At 40.1% G+C, this 20,949-nt stretch overlaps 1 protein-coding gene across 1 annotated transcript in view; it reads left to right on the top strand.

Annotated features, from left to right (window-relative positions):
* The window catches only part of SPEF2 (sperm flagellar 2), a 137,855-nt gene that overhangs the window by 60,600 nt on the left and 56,306 nt on the right, over positions 1-20,949 (top strand). The window contains exons 17-23 of the mRNA XM_059695098.1: positions 1,551-1,612; positions 3,556-3,659; positions 7,371-7,627; positions 9,793-9,901; positions 10,922-11,079; positions 14,199-14,372; positions 18,234-18,308. Of these exons, the coding sequence (XP_059551081.1) occupies positions 1,551-1,612; positions 3,556-3,659; positions 7,371-7,627; positions 9,793-9,901; positions 10,922-11,079; positions 14,199-14,372; positions 18,234-18,308 (939 nt within the window). The remainder of the gene's footprint in view (positions 1-1,550; positions 1,613-3,555; positions 3,660-7,370; positions 7,628-9,792; positions 9,902-10,921; positions 11,080-14,198; positions 14,373-18,233; positions 18,309-20,949) is intronic.

Raw genomic sequence — 20,949 nt, 5'->3', positions numbered from 1 at the left:
GTCTCCATGGTCATTTGACAGACAGAACAAGATAAACACAGAGATTCCTAACCTTTGTCTACAACTAGGGATAAGAGACAAAAATAACACGAATATTTTTTCACACTTCTTCAAGTAGTTGCTCAGTTTGGCTGTGTTATCAAGACCACCAGAATATATTATCCTCCTTTCTTCCTGGCTTTTCATTGTTTGTTTCACCTATGCAGGTCTGGGTGAGTGAGTATTACTGGGGCCCTCTCCGCATACTACTGCTTTGTTCACAGTGTTGAGGGAGGCTGCAGGGTCTGGACTCTTCAAGCCACCTGAACAGTAGTACCTTAGATAATGCTCAGTGTATTCCTAACCATGGGCAAGCAAATAGAACCAAGCTTCCCAAACCTAATGAGAAATTAGCTCCAGTTCTTTAGATCCTTTGTAGAACCACTGGTAGAAAGCAATTTTAAGTCTTAAATATACTCTCTATGTGTGCTAATGACGGCTTTTCCATATTCAACAATTTCTTCATATCTATATTAATAAAAGGGTAATATGCTAATTAGACAAGACATCTTCCGGACGTCCTTCTGGACAAAGCCATGGTGGCAGGGGCCAAGGCAGAGGCAGTTTGGGGCAATCAGGCCAGCAGGGGAGAGAAGTTAGGGGCGATCAGGCTGGCAGGGGAGGGCAGTTAGGGGAGATTAGGCCAGCAGTGGGGAGCAGTTAGGGGTGATCAGGTTGGTAGGGGAGCAGTTAGGGGGCAATCAGGCCACAGGGGAGCAGTTAGGGGGCGATCAGGCCAGCAGGCAGGTGAGCGGTTAGGAGCCAGCAGTCCCGGATTGCAAAAGGGTGCAGACCTGGCTGAGGGACCCCCTCCAATGCACAATTTTATGCACCGGGCCTCTAGTTCTAGAATAATGTTCAGATCCTCCTGTGCTATCATCACAATCGCCATCAGCACTGGACAATGCCTAGATTCCCTATGAACATGCAACTCCCTAGAGCAGCCGAGTTTTCCATCATTTAAAAGGAGATAATCTGTCCCTTATTTGGGGTATTTGTTTCTTCCAGATATTTTTATTAATTTTTAATCTAAATACTGTATAATCTATTTTATTACAAAAGTACAGTGATTATAAATGGACTCTGAAAACTTTGTATTTTTTTCATAGAATTTAACCAAAACCCCTCTGTCTTCTAACATTTTCTACTTTTAGACTTGTTACTTATAACTAGATAATCCAGGAAAATAAAAATATTAACATTTTCTTGAGAAGCGTGGCTTGTTTTCTGAAAAGAAAACCCCAATATGAATGTATTTCTAAGGATATTGTTGTGAGTGCGCCACAGTGAGGGAAGGAGGTAGAAAACACCAAGCCACACAGTGGCTAGGATCTTAATGTGGAATGAGGGTAACAGCCATACTGTGGTATTTCTACTACTTCCTTCCTCTGAGTATTAGGCATAAGTGGATCCAATGACCCATCAATCCAAAACCAGAGATGGTCAGCTGCTAACATGGTTGTTAGTTGTAAATACTGGAGTTTGTTCTTACCACCGTTTCCTGTTGATAGGTTCTGAAACCAATAAAACACCAAAAGCTGAAGAAATCGAGTTGAGTGACAGCGTTTCTAAAGTAAGTATTGTAATCTAATTTTGGTTGCTGGTATATTGGAATGTATCATGATCTCTTGCTCTTAGGAGTATCGTCATGTGGAATGAAAGAGCAATGTGTTCCTCTTTGGGTTAAAGTAAATCTGAGAGTAAAATCTAGGCTAAATCTGAGTTTACTTGATGTTTTTTATATTATTTATCTTTAAAGCAGTGGAAATTTATGCTCAGTTTTGCCAAGGAAGAAAGTAAACACATTCTTTTATTTTAGACTTATGCCAAATTTATATTTATGTGTTTTTCTTTACCACTCAATTTATGACTTTTATTTTCTTTCAGACTCTCTTTACCTCTAAAGCATTTTCCCAGAATTAACTCTTTGCCTTATTTGTGACTCTACAGAATATTTTATTAACCTCTGAAAAAATGTTTACAACAATCCACTCACTATTGTTTTAGTGGAAACTAATATTTCTGTATATAGTATTGCTTTCCTGTATAGGGAAACATTTTTTGTTTATTTTCACAGTTCACTGTATGTGCTCAAATAGAATGGCCAGATTAATCAAGTATAATTTCATTTACTTTTTTTATGCATTTCATCATGGAAAATAATTTCATAGTGTTTTAGATTTCAAAGAGAGAAAAAGTTTTGGAAGGATATATACCAAACTGTAAACATAATGACCAATAGAGAAAATGATAAAGGGGGCCTTATAACTTTTACTCTGTGTATTTGAAATATAAATTATCAGAAAGGCTAAAGTGTGTTTTTATATTTACATTTATTGAGTTATAGGTCCCCCAGAGTCCGTATTTCAGTTCAAGTCAAAGGTTATACTTTGTTTCATACACTGTTGTAATGATTTGGGATATATCACTGAACAAAAAAAAAGAGTTTATGGACCTAATGAAGTTTGCATTTTAATAGAGGAAGACAGAAAATAAACCACAAACACATAAATAAATGAATTGTATGGTCTATTAGATGGTGATGATGCCAGGAGAAGAGAAAAAGTAGAATAGGGAGGAGTAGAGTAGAGTAGAGTAGAGTAAGGGGGATCAGGGACCTAGACGGTGGAACAAGGGGAAGTTGCTGTTTCACAATGGGGTAGTCCTCCTTGAGAAGGTGAAGGTTAAGCAGATTGAAGGAAGATTGAGAGAGTCATCCAAGTGGACCCGAGGACACACTTCAGGCAGAGAGAAGAGCTGGATGACAACCATGAGGCAGAAAGGTGCTTGGTACCATGGGAGAGGAGTAGGGGATGAGACCAGACAGATACACAGGGAGAGAGAAGAGCCAGGCCATCAGGGCCTTTCAGGCAATGATAGGACATATGGAGTAAAAGGGGGAGTCTTTGCTGGGTATTGAGTAGAGATGTAGTATCATTTAACCTATAAAGTGCTCAGTCTGGTGGCTGAGTCACGAAGCAGCATGAGGGAAGTTGATATAATAGAGTAGCTTTGTTGGACTAGCCCTTCTACAGATGACATTCTAAAGCTGGCCAAAATAGAAAAGCTTATTATTTGAGGGCCAACAACAGGTGGATAAAGCAAAGCAGCGACCACACACCAGGCAGGAAACGTATTGAATGTGACCATTGAATGAAGAAAGCATCACTGGTCAGGAGCCACGCTTCTGCAGGTCATACCAGAGGCATATCAGTTACATGGCACGAGCTGCTAGAACTCTAGCAGAAAGCCTCCATCTTTCTGATTTGAATTATTAGAGGATGAAGTTTGGGATGCTGAAAATTAAAGAAGATCTTGGAAGGGAGGGAGCTACAAGGGAAGAACCTCAAAATCCGCATACACATTTTCCTTAAATGCTTGGCTGACCCCGGAATTGTCACAAATGATTGGAATCTTCATCAGAGAAAATGACCATTTCATGTTTTTTTCTCCAAATATTTAGAATCTTATTTTTTAAACTAGCTGTACTCTACCATCCATTGTTTATTTTTATAGTTCACGGTGCGTGCTCAGCTTGGTGCAAAATCCGAAAAATTGCTGAAGAAAGGAAAGAGCGTTTCTGACACATTGCTAGTTAACATCATGGTAAATGCTATTAAGTAAGTATTATTTGTGTATCTATTTAATATATTCTCTACCATATAGAGATTATAAAAATAATATAGAAAAATTTTATATTTAATATCTAATGAATGCTACTACTACTCTATGTAAGAAAACACACAGCAAGATCAAGATATATTTTGTTATTTACTTGCCTGTATTTCACTTTCTGCTTTACCAACTGTATTTTGTTCACCCCGATGCTAATTCAGGTCAGTTTCTATAACATGTGAGACAGTTAAAGAGAAATCAGGTACTACTTAGAAAAGCCAATGGACGACGGATTATGGACGGGAGAGACTCTTCACAGGCCGATATGCTTCCTCTTTTTGTGTTTCAGGAGGAGGGTGTGAACTTAGGGACCCAAAGGTTGAGCAGTGATGTGTAAGAAGGTGGTGAGAATGTAGAGGTGCACAGGCAAGAATTAATTATGTGCAGAACACAGAGGTGACATGTGATAGGGGATGAAGAAAAGCCAAAATAGGGTGTAATTCTGTAATCTTCCTCTTTTCTAAAAAAGGAGAATTCTCCATAGGCCTTCTTTGTAATACAGTAAAGGGGCAAATTAAAAGAAGCCATAAAAGCTCAGTTGGTACATATAATAAAGAGATGAGGTTTGGAAGGATGGGGGGGAAAAAAAGAATAAAAAAACTACCATGAAAGAGATCTGGTGTGGGTGAGGAAATAGAATGGGGTAGCTGTGCTGTGTAAGAAACATGAGATCTGTGAGAGAGGGAGGGAAGGAGGTTTTAGGGAAGTTGTGCTCTGCATCTGGAATGGACTCTGCCTTTAGTGTTTTCTTAAGACCTTATTAAAGGTTTGCGTTGCTTCTCCATTGTGATGTATCTTGGAATGATTGTTCCTGGAATGCAGTACTGAAGAAAGTGGGTCACAGGGATGCTCCCCGTCAGAGCTGGAAGGGATCTCATTTGACTAGTTGTAACATTTCTCAGAACTGGTGCAAACTATGTTTAACCTATGGGACTCCTTGTTTAAAACATTGTGTATGAAAAAAAAAAAAGCAGCTATAGGGTGTCCCAAAATTCACGCAAGATTTGAATTTTGCGTGAGCATTTACAACAACAACAAAATAAAAGCCTAATTTTACTTGGTTTATTGAATCAGATTCTAATATCTGTTGCCCTTTGATTTCAATCCCTTCAATTTGATAAGCATTCCCAAGTATCAGTTATGGCCCAGGAGCAGGGACAATGAAGACCACGGCTTTGCATATGCGCCAGCAAAACCGTGGGGGACATTTACCCAATGTGCTATTCCATACATAACCCTATACTGTATACTTTATGAGTTAATAAAACATTCACAATTTTTAATTATAAATCTGTTTTTTCTCTCAAAATTATTTCTTGCATGAATTTTGGGACAACCTATATAAAGCAGATCTTAGCTTTGGCTTCAGTGGCGTTCGCGTGTCTGCACATTACCCTCTTCACTGCCCTCCCACCACCATCCCCACTGCTCCTGAGACGCCTTCAGAGGACTGCTGTCACTTTTAAATTCTTTCATCTGGTCCAAACTCATCCATTTTCCATGAGGAAAGTAAGGCACGTGGCAGTTCCATGAGGCAGTTCGGTCACGTGTCTGGTTAGTAGGGTGGCCAGAGCCAATGCCCAGGTCTTCTCACCCTATGTCACCTGATGTCATCACACGACAGCTGAACAAGTGTGACCCTGACCACCTCCTCCCTCTGAAGTAGCTCCTGAGACTGTAGGCCAGCAAGCCAATTCTATGTGGTGCTTTACCAAACTCTGGACAAGTTATAAAAGCAAAAATGAGGTATTTTCCTGCTTTTTATAGTCCTAACAGAAAAAGAAACAAGATCATAACTTTTAATCCAAACACCAAAATCTCAATTGTGCACAATTTAGAGGTTTAGAAGAACAAAGTTAAAGTTTATACCCTTTTCACACTGTTTCCCAATTTAAAGAACTAAAATAATTCTTAGATCACCCATTCTCTATAGAAGATACTACACTGAGGGTCTGTACCCAACTTATAATTTAATTGAGATAAATGAGACTCACTTGAAGTTTTCTAAGTAGAAATATAATTACCAGTTGTGTGGTGAGGTGAATGAAAGATGAGTTCAGATCAGGCGGTCATGACTCCATGCTGGCTTGGGTGGGGTAGGAAGAACTTCCCAGGTTGGCATTGTGAGTATCCATTATATACTGGGGTCTTAAAATGTATCATTTCAGTTCATTCTCACAACCACCCTGTTAGGTATGCTATCCCACTTTGTATAGATGAGGAAATAGTTTCAGTGGAGAAACTGCCTGGGAACACAATCTAGAAAGTGCAAACTAATTCATACTCACACAACAGTGAGGAGATCACTTTGTTTGAAGTAAATAGTACAAAATTGTGAGAGAGAAGATAGGTAAGGAGGTTGTGTCCAGGCAGTTTTAAATACCATGTCATGGCCTCTAGAATAGATTTGGAGGGCAGCAGGTACCCACAGAAGGATTTTAAGCAAGTGAATGATTAGTTAACCCAAATTTACTATCTAATCTAATAATAGACAAACATGGTAATTGACCATACCTCCACTACACTTCCCATTGGCTAATCAGCAGGATATGCAAATTAACTCAACCAAGATGGCGGCTGGCAGCCACACAGCTGAAGCAAGCAGGAGGCTTGCTTGCTCCAGTGATGGAGGAAGCCAAGCTTCCTCCCTGCTGTGGCTGGGCTCTGAGCTCCACTCTAAGCAACAAAGTTGCAATTATAGAAGCTAAACAAACCCCAGATACCTGCTTTCAGCAGGCCCTGGCCTCAGAGCTGGAGTGGCAACAACGTTTCAATTATAGAAGGTAAATAAATCCCAGAATTAAAAAAGAAAGAAAAAAAGGAGAGGCTGGGAGCCTCCATCACTGGCTTGGCCAGCCTGTAAACAGCCATCAGCCCCTCATCCAGGCTGGTCAGGCACCCCAGTGGGGACCCCCACCCTGAAGGGGGTGTGACCAGCTACAAACAGCCATCAGCCCCCCACCCAGGCTGGCCAGGCACCCCAGTGGGACCCCTACCCTGATCTGGGACACCCTTCAGGGCTAACCAGCCAGCCCCCACCCATGCACCAGGCCTCTATCCTATATAGTAAAAGGGTAATATGCAAACTGACCCCAACAGCAGAAAGACTGGTAATGACTGGTCACTATGACACACACTAACCACCAGGGGTAGACGCTCAATGCAGGAGCTGCCCTCCGGTGGTCAGTGAGCTCCCACATGGAGGAGCTCTGCTCAGCTACGAGCCAGGCTGATGGCTGCCAGTATAGCGGTGGTGGTGGGAGCCTCTTCTGCCTCCTCAGCAGTACTAAGGATGTCCGACTGCAGCTTAGGTCTGCTCCCCGCTGGCAAGTGGACATCCCCTGAGGGCTGCCGGGCTGCCAGAGGGGTGTCTGATTGCCAGTTTAGGCCCAATCCCCCGAGGAGCAGGGCTAAGCCAGCAGGTGGTCATCCCCCGAGGGGTCCCAGACTGCAAGAGGGCACAGGCCGGGCTGAGGGACCCCCCACCCCGAGTGCACAAATTTTTGTGCACCGGGCCTCTAGTAAATAAATACTATTCATACAGGAGGAGATTGTTATGAAGTTGAAAGAAAGATAAAGGAAAGATTCATTGTATTATTATTTCTAACGTACTTATGCCTACCGCCATGTTCATGGTTTGTCCATTTTCAATTTAGTCAGATACCTGTGGATCAAGGCTGGATCCTCAATGGTTTTCCAATGACACTGAACCAAGCAGAGCTTCTGGAGCAAGCTCTCACAGGTTGCACCAGAAACCTCATGGAACTGGAGGAAAAGAAAGCACGAATATTCACACTGGCTGTTGATCCTATAACTGCCAAAGATGTGCCTTTTTCCCCAGGTGTATTTGATTTTGTCATATTATTAGATGTTTCAGATAATTCCTCACTGGGTCGCATGAATGACATCATGGGTAAGTTGGACACCTTTCTTCCTCCTCCTCCTCCTCCTCCTCCTCCTCCTCCTCCTCCTCCTCCTCCTCCTCCTCCTTCTCCTCCTTCTCCTTCTCCTTCTTTAATGACCTTATTTACAATTTAAATTTCTCTAGGATACTGGGTATCCTAAAATTTAGCTATTTTCTGGCACTACCTAACTGGAGTTAGTGCAGACTCATTCCCACAAAATTTCACCCAATTACTGATGTCAATCTCAAGTAGTGGATCCCCAGGTTAATAATACTCTGTCTAAGTTGACTACAGATGTGGGGGCTTTCATGACTCCTCCTTGGGTTTGATAAATTGCTGTAATGAATCACAGGACTCAGGGAAACACTTTACTTATGATTACTGGTTCATTATAATGGATGTTATAAAGGATGTAGATGAATGGCCAGATAAAGGGGTGCATAGATCAAGGTCTGGAAGTGTCCCTGTGCATCTTGGAGTGCACCCTCCTCCCAGAATGTGGATGCATTCATCAACCCAGAAGCTCTTCAGGTCTCTTCTTCAGAGTTTTTTTTTTAAAGATGTCTATTGATATTAGTATATTAGTATAAGCCAAAACACAGAAAGTAAAGTTATTAGATGAGGGAGAGAAGTTGAAGTGTTCAAACATGCAACTCTGGTTTGCTAAAAAATAAAGCAAAGCCAGGATAATGCTGCTAATTTGGTGGGAAAGGATGTTTAGGGAATGACTGTTGTCAAAGAAGTTCATCAGTGACATGGGAGTACTGGACAGATCATGAGAGTATAAATCGTTAAGATTGCAGAGATGGAGCCATTCAAGGTGACCACAAAATCCTAGATGTGGCCATGGTAGTGAGCACCGGGGGTAGAGAGGAGTAGGGTTGGGGAGAGAGCAATGCTCATCCATGTGCTGAAGGCCTTGACATACACAAGAAAGTGACCCTGAGATGGTGCATGGCAGCAGCTCCACAATTTCCTTCCATCACCCATTACTGATGTCAGTCATCTTTGAGTTTTATAAATAACCAGAGCATTATTCTGTATTCTCAATCCAGTTCCTCTTTTTCTGCCATGAATGTAGATAGAAAAAAGTTGACTGCTATATCCTGTGAGGGTCCTTCATTTTCTTGAACATCGTTAATTCACTCTCCAATGATCTTTTGTATTGCCTGAGTAATTCTATTTTTTTAAAATCTAGTACAAGGCTTTTCCCCCCGCTTCATGATTTTCTATTTATTCTAAATTTATGAGTGTTCTGGGCTTTATACTATTAATTCTGAATAGGGATCAATCAGAGCTGTTGAGATTGTTTTTGTTATTGTTTTTGGTCTCTTGTGGTCTATTCCTTTATAATTATTCTACCCTAGGGAAAGATCATAGAGTCTATAAAGAAAGATAAATTACTTTATTAGTAATATAATACTGTCAACTAACTTGTATGCATATTTGAGTTTATGTCTACCCTGTTATTTCATTCTTAATTTTTACATCCTGGTGGTGGTTTTCTAATCATTTGCTAGTCTGTTATTCACGATGACCCATCATTTTTCATTGTCATCTCTTCATAGTTAATCCTGAGACCCTTTCCATTGAAACCACGACTCCTCTTTATTGTTGTATTTTATGTTTTCTCCAATTTCCAAGGGAAATTTAAATTCTGAACCCAAAACTACACTCTTTCAACATCTTATTAAGCATTTTCAGTCATTTTGGACCAAAGGTGGGGCCATATCTATTTGACTTTCTTGCATCAGTCCATTTTGTTATGTCCACGCTGACAGGAGCCAGGCCAAGAGACATTGTGAGAGTTTAAGAAATGCTATTGCATTCTCTCACAGCGGGCTGAGACCAGTGTCGGTGTCAGCCCCAAGCGGGGGGTTAGATCCTCTTATTTAGGGTAAAACTATGCAGTAGAGGGTCAGGATGTGGGTGCATGAGTTGTTCAAGGGAGTCAAGGGAGGAGAATGCACAGGTCCAACAGGCAGAGGATGTACTTCTTATCTTGCCTCCGCTGGCCCCAAGCTATGGGAAAAGGCTTTTAACAACATCTATTTCAGAAAACATGTCCAAGCAGGAGAGAGTAAGGGCAGGTCACCCTAATACATTTTAACAGCGTCTCAGCAACTTTGACTCATTTTGCAAATTATCTAATTAGGTAATTTTCATGTCACAGCTAAAGCATTTTCAACGGAGACTTCTCAGGAAGATGTCGATCAGTATGTAGCTGCTAGAACATCAGATACGGGTGGTGACCAGAATTTAAGAGACCAAATTCAGCATCGGTTAGTATAAAACTCAGTGTCCTTGCTTCTTGTCCTTTCAACAGACTGACAACAAGTCCCTTTGGGATCATCAGATCCAGGGAAAAGATGTATCTCCTTAGCATTCAGTCTTTTACAGGTAGAGCAAAGCTAAGTAGCTTTGATGTTGCGTGCTAGCTTGCTGATATAGTCAGAGCACCAGTCACCATAACCTGGGAGGGAAGAATTAAATCAGGTAGCACCTCCCTCTATGGTTACAGGAACTTACAAGTTCATTATATGGAATCCTAATCCAGCCCCTATTCAGCAAATGCTGCTGAAAACCGTAAAATCTCAAAGAGCTGGGCAGCAGACTACAGAGTGTAGTTCTAAAACTACTTCTGGTTTGCTAAAATGAAGTTAAGCTTTTTTTAAAAAAAGAAACGATTATTTTGGCTGCATGCAATTTGTTCATTGGAAAAGAAAATTTAAACAATTTTATGAAACCTTGAGGAGTCTAAAAATACATAGTGAGCCAGGGACAAGTAATTTGAGTGACATTAATTAAACCTACTGCCTCTCAGGGAACACAGGAAAGTTTCAAGAATCATTCCAAGAATATATTTGAGTAAAGCAAGTAAGTCGGCCAGCTCCACTTACTCAACGATCTCTTCAATTTCTATCTTGTAAGAAAAGAGTAGATGATGTAGGCAGCTCAGGCTGCAGCTGCCCTCAAAAGCGCACTCAGCTCTTCCCCTGTGAGTGCAGGCCATGTATCCTTACAGAACTGAACTGCCCCTAAAAGGTTCCTGAAATGATTCTATTTTAAACCTTCTTTTGCTCTTTCATACACCTCAAACATATGGCTTTTTGGTATTAAATAATTTCTTCTTTAAAGTGAATATTCTTCCATTACCTGCAGAGTTCTTAAAGTTGGTCTTTCAGATTTAACTAGATTGGCAATGTGTGTTTTTTCATTATGGACGTGAGATAAATCATGCATAATGTTACTTGAATATTTCAATCAGTATGTGATGTTTATATAATATTTTGATATTGTAGAATTATAGGTTTCTTGGACAACTGGCCTTTATTGGAGCAATGGTTTACAGAACCGGAAAATATTCTGATAAAAATCAATGCTGAAGTAGATAAAGAGTCATTATGTCAAAAAGTGAAAGAAGTGGTTGCGAATGAAATGGTTAAAAAAGAGAATAAAGGTAACTATATCTTTTTATAATTTTGAGCTCATATAATCAAAATGTATGGTTTTAATGAATTTAGGAGGGAATGAGAGCGTGGTGACAAAGTCCTATTTTGGATTTGGATTATGCCATCTACAAATGTCTTATACCTCTGATTTTAGTTTTCTGCCACAGATGTTTCTAAATAAAACATTTTTTCTCTTTGTTTTAATTTAATTAAAATAGGTCATCTAGCTGAAAGCATTGTTTTCATATGAAAAACAATAATAGCAGAGTTAAAATCAAGGCTGCTAGAGAAAAGGGTAAAGATACCACTCTGTCAACCTGAGCCTTCTAAGGGAGCAGTGCGTGAATCCTCCTTTTGGGAGGGAACGCTAGGCAGTTTATTTTCCTCCATCTCCCCTTGTCGGTGTGAATTTACTGATTAGGAACTGCTGGCTTATATGCCTGCCTCTGGGATACATATTACCCAGGTCAAACCATCCTGACCTCCTTTGTCTTTCATCTAACCAATAATAATTGTTCCATGGTACGATTGGAGCTTACTATTGAAAGGGATGAGGAGTCATCCACTGTCCATGCCAGACTTCAAGTGGAATCCTACCCTTGAGAAATGATTTGCAAAATGTTTCCCTTTTATCAGTGACCCCTAATTAAACTGGCAACTGCAGTTTCTTGGATTAATTAAAAAATTGTCCAAGTTAGTATCACCAGGATTCTAAAACTGCCAGCTGGCCCCTGCCATTAGACTTGTGACCGACACACCATCCTGTGTCAGTTGCCTGGCACTGACGTAGCACCCGGGCATCAGGCACAACCACCTTGGGGGCTAGGACCTCCCGCTTAGAAAGACAAGCTCCTGGAACACCCACGTAAAGATTTCAGACACAATAAAAACCAGACCCGTCGATTATTTAAGCGGCTTAGCATGTTATTGGAAGGTCAGGTATTAGGCCGAGAGGAGGAACAAACCTCGCACAGCCATCTCAGAGTCTGGGCTGGGCGGCAAAACCAGACTGATTCTAAGCTGTAGCCTCGAACGCCTGCAGGTTAGAACCAATTTGTTTCTCTCAGCTATCCGTCTCACTTTAACATTTTCCTAAAGATTTTACATTCTGATCGCCGGTTACATTAGCAGACTGAACTGCCACTTGTCTAAGATCTACAGTCCAATCAGTTAGTTATTTTAACTAATATTTTATCATAAACTAACCATTTACTTAGTACTCTGTTAAAAAATAAAAGGGTGTGGTGCTTTTATATATAGTCTGATGCCCACAAAAATGTGACCATAATATGTAGTTAAATAGGAAAAGGCAGGTTATACAGTAAGTAATCTCATTTTTGTTTTAAAAGTGTTTCTATGTTTTAAATATGCACGGAAAAGAGTCTGGCAACCTATGCAGTACTTGATGGTCAGGAAAGGAGAAAGGCAAGGAGCCTGAGCAAGCCATTTCCCTTTCTACTTATTTGTCTAAATTGTTTGATTTTTTAAAAAAAATAGTAATTATATTACTTTATAATCAGAGAAAAAGTTAATTTCTACTTTGAAAAAAAATCTCCTAGAATGAAACCTCCTTGTTTGCTGAACTGCAGAGAATAATCTAAGGGCAAAGGGAGGATGTCCAAAGAGAAGCAGCCATACGAGTGTGTAGGGACTCATCGCCAGGGGTGCAGGCCGTAAGGCTGTGGCCATTTCCAGCATGGAGGGCTTGAAGGTCCGGGAGGGCAAGGACAGTGTGCTAGAAGGGGTGAACTTGAATCATGAAAGCCAAAGGGCCTTAACAATAACAGGAGCCTGGGAAAACACAAGCCAGCCACGCTCTGCTACTCAAGGCTCTGGGCTGGTTGTCCCCTCTGCCAGGCCACTCTTCCCTCCCTTACCCACAGGCCTGGCTCCCCGACTCTATTCAAGTCTTTGCTCAAACCCCACCTTCTCAATGGGCCTGCCCTGCTCAGCACTCTATCTGAAACTTCATTGGCTGCCCCACAGCACTCCGAATCCCCTGTACTCTGTTCTATTTATCCTCTTAGCACTTATCACCTTCCAAACCTCTCATACAAATTAACTTATTCACTGGCACTGCTCAGTGGTTGAGCGCCAACCTATGAACCAGGAGGTCACGTTTCGATTCCCAGTCAGGGCACATGCCTGGGTTGTGGGCTCAGTCCCCAGTGTGGGGCATGCAGGAAGCAGCCAATCAGTGATTCTCATCATTGATGTTTCTCTCTCTCTCTCTCTCCCTTTCTCTCTGAAATCATTAAAAATATATTTTAAAAAAATTAACTTATTCATCACATTGATGGTTTGCCTCTGACGGCTAGAATGCAAGCTTCACGGGGCAGCGATGTTTCTCTCTCGTTTTATTGTTGTATCTTCAGCAACCAGCACTGTGCCTGGTGTTGTTTGTAGTGTCGTTAGTAGTGTAGTACTAGCGGTAATAGTAGTAGCAGCAGCAGCAGTAGGAATAGTAGCAGGTGGTGGGTAGTGGTAGTCTTACCTTATTGTTAGAGCCCTTCCTTTCTTTCAAGGCACAATTCAGGTTTAGTGAATGGTTGTTACATGAATGAATGAACTGCTAAAACTCAGTGGCCTACTATGTGCTATTCTAAGCACTTTACATCTATTCACTCATAGACACTGGTGCTGCCATCTCCTTCCCCTTCCTTTTCCACCCCACCCCCATCTCCTCCACCACATTGCTCTTCACCTTCTCTTTAGACTTTTTAAAATCTTGTTTTTCCATTGGAAATTTTGAAATCATCCTTTTTTCCTATTCCACCACATTAGCTATGTTTAGATTGTTGCTTTTACATTTTGCACCCCCTCAACAAGCCACACACACACATACACACACACACACACACACACACACACACACACACACACTCCCCATTCCATCCCCATCCCAGCCTCACCACGAACATCATCAGAGGGAAATGGCATTTCTTACCAAGCAGCGAAGCTGAAAATCTTAAGAACTGGATAGTTTAAGGGAGAGCCCGAAAACATAAATGTAGCCTTAAATCAGTACGGACAATTGATATCCATTTAGGTGGTTAATAGTAGGTCAAGTGAAATAGTAGGTGTTTGAGATTCCTAATCAAAGTTCATTCTTATCGTCCTTTTGAAGTTAAAAGGGAACTAGAAGAAAAGGAAGCTGCGAAAAAGGAAGAAGCTTTCCTGGCTGAGTCTCCACCTTTGCCGCCGCCACCGCCTCCCCCGCCTCCTGAACCAGAAAAAGAGAAGGAAACACATCCCCCGCATGAGCGCCCGAAAACTTCTGGCAAAGGAAAAGCACCACCAGGTGATTGACGGGACCATCTGCCATCCTGTCCGCCAGTCACATTTTCACTTAGAAGAGAATGGCAATGGTAGTCCCAGTCCACTAGTCTAGAGTCAGACTGAGCAACTCTAATCATATGGATACAAGCCATACGCTCAGATGGAAGTGGAAGAGCCTTAGTAGCTAAGAGCCTGGTGGTCACAAAGCCCAGGCCCTTCACTGCGTCGGGGGGGGCGGGGGGGGACCATGAAGTCCTCACACCCAGATCTACTGATTAGAATAAGTCCGCAGATGGGAAGAGAAAAGGCACAGAGTATAATCAGGAATTTAGAGTAGATCAGGAGGACAGATGTCTGTGTGCTGAATTGTAGTTTGACGTATCGTGAGAACATCTTATGACATGAGAATTAGCATACGCAGGTATCCACAGAATCAGGGAACAAATCAACAGTACTCATTAGAGACTAGGATTTGTATGTAACTTAATCTTCAGTGCAGTATGATTATAAAAGGATAGAAGTATATTATGTAATATATAATATATGTGGATAAAGAGTTTGTGTAGAAAATATTTCGTAGCTTACATTTTTTCTAGATTCTTAACCACTAAGGACTGTTAAGTTACGTGTTAGACAATGAAAATAATGACAAATGTAAAGTGCTTCATTGTTGAAATGCATGATGTTGGTAGAATATCGTCATAAATTTGGGCTGTATACATGAACAAATGTGGCCGTAGTTTCTGGTTTCAGCTTTATGAGTGGCAGGTGGTACAGTTACCCAAGTCTATCTGAGTATATCTAAAAAGATTTTAAATTATTTTAAAAATATATTTTTATTGACTTCAGAGAGAAAGGAAAAGGAAGAAAGAGATAGAAACATCAATGATGAGAGAGACTCATCAATCGGCTGCCTCCTGCATGCCCCCTACTGGGGACTGAGCCCACAACCCGGGCATGTGCCCTGACTGGGAATAGAACCGTGACCTCCTGTTCATAGGTCAGTGCTCAACCATTGAGCCACGCCTGCTGAACTCCCTGGGTATATTCTTGATAGTGTATCATGATTGTATTTCCAACCCCATCATCTTCATGCTTCATGGAAATTTGAAATGGGCCTGAATATTTTTAAATTAAATTTATTTATATTAAATAAATTCAAAGACTTGGCAACATGCTATGGTCTATTAAAGACCATTATATTCCAACAAAATGGGGCTTAACTAAAGGCAAAATATACAAACTCTAAAAGAAATTTTTTTATCATGTGAACAATAAAACATAAATCTGTGCCCTGCCTGGTTTGGCTCAGTGGATAGAGCATCGGTCTGGGAACCAAAGGGTCCCAGGTTCAGTTCTGCTCAAGGGCACGTACCTTGGTTGCAGGCTCCTCCCTGGCCCAGGCCCTGGTCAGATGCGTGCAGGAGGGAACCAATGGATGTGTTTCTCTCACATCGATATTTCTCTCTGTCTTTCCCTCTCTCTTCTACTCTCCCTAAAAGTCAATGAAAAAATATCCTCAGGTGAAGATTAACAATAACCCAAACAAAAGAAATGCACAAAGCTGCGAGTTAAATGTACGCCCTTTCCCACTATCTCACTGGGAATTAAAAATAAAACAACACAAAACAATTCAGAGATTGGAGGAAAAATGGAAATCTTTAGAACGTCTGGTAGAACTGGGAAGACAGTCTCCACAGCAGCTCAGGTGAGACAGGCCTTCAACCTGTGGCTCAGCTCTCCCTCCCCCCACCCTCAGCCTGCTCACAGGTGGGAGGGTCCATGTACCTGAGCCAGGCCCTCAAACCAATCTCTGGTGTTTCTGGTCATGACACAGTTCAGTCTGAGTTTCTGAAGTTTCCTTGTGAATTTAAAATTGTTTTTTAACACTGTGCACTGGAGATATAATAAAGCTATTGTTGCTTCAAAGAGTGGTTGTATCTGCTGTCTCTTTTTTCCACCAAGGACAGGGCTGGTGCCTGGTCTTTAAACATGTACAGAAGGGTTCATCTCCAGGGGTCTAGTTCCTGCCTTCCAACTGTAATCTCTGTTGCAAGGAGATCGTGGTGCTTTGGGGCATTGGTGGGGCAATAGTCTCGCTGCCCTTAAAGCTCAGGGAAGCCTGGATAAGCAATTTTAGGAGGAAAATTTCCAGCAGGTTTTTTTTTTTTAAATATAAAAATTTATAATTTTTTCAAAAGAGAAGATTTCAGAACTAAAAGTCTGAGGCCTCTGAACATGCCCAACTCAAACACCCATTTAGAATCACCTTTAGGAGTTGAGATGCAAAGAAGAAGAATTACTAAAAAAAAAAAAAAATCAGGGTGGAAATGGGGTCAAGAGTGAGGCATAGGCACAGAATAGTGAGTACTAAGTGATCTGTGTCTGCATTTTATATATCTGCTGCAAATGCACTTGGGATTAAGCTTGAAAACTTCAGAGTTATGGTCTAATAAAGAGTTTAGTGTCAAATCTACTACCGAATGTCAGAATTCCATTTAAAACTAAAATTCTCAATGTGATGAAATCACCTATGCTGTGAGTTAAGAATATTTGTTGAGATTTCAGAATATATTTTAAAACAGATAAAAAAACAAAAAATGTGGACAGAGTGCATGCTGTCCCAGCAGAAATTAGACTTGCCCACAATACTTTATAAGTTGTGTTTAGGTAGCTCTATTTTTACCTTCTTTTCTCTGTTGCCTTGAGCTTAAGTTTAGAGCAAGTTAAACAGTTGATTACCCAGAATAATGTTATGAAAGGAACTAGAAGCATATGTAGACTTTAATCATCATCATCATCATTTTATTAAGCTTATTTCTTGAAAAAGAAATGAATTCAAATGTTTGAATTTCTTATTTATGAGTTTGGAGGTCAGCTATTTGGACGTATCCAGTCCTTTTATAGAAGTTAACAAAGATTCAAGGTACTCCTTCTCTATGTCTTACACTGGTCTTATTTCTATGGACTCCTGATTGTTGGATCTGAGATGTTTAAATCTAAGTGGTATGTGCTATGCATTTACATATTCTTATAACTGTCACTTCTAAATACAAAGAATAGGTTGAGATGGGGTCTCTTTCCATCACAGGCATTTAAATTGCCCTATATATTCATCTTTCTACTGAAGAAAAATACTGTAGCTCCAGGATAAAGGGAAAAAATGATGAAATTTATTGACTGAATAATGCAGGATGTAGTGAAATTTTTTCAAGGAACCGATTTATTATTTGGGACATCTTATTGACGTACATATCATCAGTTTCCCATTTTCTCTCTTCCAATATATTTTGGACTAGATTTCAGGGAATCCATGATAAATATATCCAATCTACCCTTTGCATTGCTAATTATAGTCAACGCAAAATGGAACTGCAGAAGTCACAAGGTAACCAAGTCTGTGGTCGAGGGAAGTTCAAGGATGCGCCATAGGAAAACATGTGGTTATTTAACTCTTCTTCAAGGTATTTTGGCATCATTCTATTACTGACTCAGTTGTTGTGTTGTATAAGGATTCTTCAGTTGAAATAAATCCAAACACAGCCATACGCTTCAAATGGATCTGTGACTAACTTTTAAAACTCTACAGGGTCTGTTGCTGTGAAGAATTTACAACCAAATCCCTTACAAAATGTTGGTGTTAAACTAGGACTAAACTTCTGTGTGACAGAATAGAATAGTTCTAATGAGGCTGTCATTCAAGAAGTTCTGAACCACAGGCTGTCTTCTGATGAATTTTAACTCATGGTAAAGGCCTGAGCCTTGTTATGGGGTTCACACATGTAACTGTTTATCTGTAAGAAGTAACATTTGATTGCTTACAAATCATATAGCTCAGACTATTAAAACCATAAATGATATGTATGTGTTGAATTTTGTTTAGAACCCCCGCGTGGTAAGCAAGACTCTCCTCCAGAAGGAAAGGGGAAGAAAGGTGATACTGCACTCAAAAGAAAAGGTATATCTGGTTAAATATAATTCTGCACTTTCTAACTGTCTCAGTGAAAAGCTAGACTATTGGTATACACTGAATATTCTTCTCAGGCATTTGTAAGCCATACACCCCTGCCGGAGAATATAACCTCATTGTTTCCACAGCCTGGCTCCTAGAAAAGGTCCTGCTGAGAAAAGTGATGCTTGTAAGGAATAATTTCAAGAACATCTAATATACAGAATATCCATTCATCACAGGTATTATAGGTGTTATCCTTGGGCTAAGCTATGCCATCAGAAAGCTACAAACTGAACCTATTTCTTGGGTCCCATGGAATTGCTTTCACTGATAACCACTTTGGTATAAAATCCTCAGTGACCTTCATGACATAACATAGCAGTGGAGGTGAAACTTTCATTAAACCAATAATAATCTGGTATTATATCTTCTGAAGGGATAGCATGCCCACTACATCATTCAATGGCCCCTATAGGAAATCCTCGGTGAGAAATTTCATTTAGAATCAAGGGACAGGAAAATCTTTCTTCCTCTAAGTGGTTAGATAATTAGCTAAAGTATAGCATTTCCTCTTTTTTATTTTTCTGTCTAAAAGTTTAGAACAGATTAGCGACTCAGATTTAGTATCTATGCAGGGACCTAGGTCTCAGTATCTGCCTTCTAATTCCTCCCCTGGTATTGACCTTCTACTTTAAGTTGTATTTTTCCTGACCCTAATTTCATTTATGCTTTTTTTTTCTATTTTATCTTAACTATTTCTGTGAAATAAGGGGTATATATTTTAAAGTAATTGACAGTTGGTAAAAGGAAATCCCCGCTTCTAAAAGGATGTTAGTTGGATTTATGTTGAAGCTGCTGCAATGGCCAGTTAATTAGAGCTTGAAAGGTAGTTATGGATACAGACAATTGGCATTTTCCAAGGTACGTTTGAATGGGTTGTCATGAAATGTGTACCTCTGTTTAACTTTCATTACAAATTGCCAATGTAGTTGCCTCCCAAGAGTGTGCAAAGTTCACAAAATGAAGTGCTAAAAAACAATCTTTATTTTCAGCATTTAAAGATACATGACTATGAATTTCAAAGAGAATATCACCCTTCTCCGATCATATGCCCTGACGGGCTTATGTAACTAGAGCCACCTGGTGAATTAACACTGACATAAAAATTTTAGCTGAAATGTTAAAGGCTATTACTTATGCTCACCTCTCACCTGCTTATACTAATAGGAGAATAATTTTCACATTTACGTGATTCATCCCTTGCTTTCTTAGTGTGATCAACAAAATCAAATGAAGGATTATTACAAAATCATCGAAAGTAGGAGTTAATTATACCTATGCATATTAGGTACTAAACCATCAAGTTAGACGTAATAGTGCACATGCTCTATGATCATAAAAGTATACAGACTCTAAACAAACAATGAGCAGATACAAGTTCAACCAGTAAAATACATACACTGGGGTGATGTAGTTAGTTCAACTTAAGTAACTCCAGGGACTTAGAAAAAAAATTGCTCTTATTTTACTGAAATTCTATTGTATTTAATAATATTTGAAATAGATGAAGAAGAAAATAAAACTCATTCCATCTCACATTGATAATTACAAGGTTCTTCTTAGGAATCTTTCTTAGAGAAATTTATCTTAAAGTGGCCATAGCATTCTCACTTTTATTGCACCAGAGAGTCAAGTCAAGGGATGAAAAATTATCAACAGAAAAAAAATAGATGAACATTTTGGTTATTGACTGAACAAAGATTTTCTTAAATTTTTCTAAATTAAAAAAAAAATCTAGATACAACATTAGACCTGTGGATAATGGATACTCTTTTTAAATAAATAAGTAGAACTCAACTAAACTACCTACAAAATACAATTGCCAATTTCCCCTCTACATATAATCCATATATTTTTAACTAGCATTAAAGTAGAAGATATATTTACTTCCTAAAGAGCATTTTTATTCAAAAAACATTACATACATATATTTTTGGGAAAGAATGTGCTCCCGATTCTACAGGCATCTATAAACTGCATCTAGAATCTGGATTACTGATAAGTAGAATTTAAACAGAATGACTTTCTACACTCTGACAACCTCGATCCTTTAAGGAAGTAATGTCCTTCCAGAATCAAGGTGCCTTGGTCAGTCACAGTCTTTTAGATCATTAGGGTGCACTTAACAGGTCTCATTCCCATCTTGATGCTGAACTGAAAATTAGGTCTCTTCTTCCTCTTTTTCTTCCTCTTCTTTCTCCTCCTCTTTCTCCTTCCTCTCTCTTACCCTTCTCTCCCCTCATCCGTCCTCCCCTCTCCTCTTCTTCTGTCTCTTTAATGCCTTAATTCAGCCAGGCTATGGCATGGCAATTACCTTTATCCATACTCCCTGACTCCAGCAACGAATATAGTTTTCCACGCAGAAACCCAATGTCTCATGCAGGGAATGTGGGACTATTCAGGAGGTACCATATGCCTTCTTCTCTTCCCCCGCATCCCTCACCAGCTCTGGATAACCCCTACAATAACCTCCTCTTCTCCCTCGCCCCCCTCCCCTCCTTCCCTGGGCTTCAAGGAACACCAAGAACCACTTCTGTTATAGCTGCCCTCTTTCTCATTCAGGGTGAGGAGTTTCACGTGCCAGTTT

The sequence above is a fragment of the Myotis daubentonii genome, chromosome 4 (genome assembly GCF_963259705.1).
Source record: "Myotis daubentonii chromosome 4, mMyoDau2.1, whole genome shotgun sequence".
In the NCBI taxonomy this organism is placed as follows: domain Eukaryota; kingdom Metazoa; phylum Chordata; class Mammalia; order Chiroptera; family Vespertilionidae; genus Myotis; species Myotis daubentonii.
This window is presented reverse-complemented; position numbering and strand designations above follow the sequence as displayed.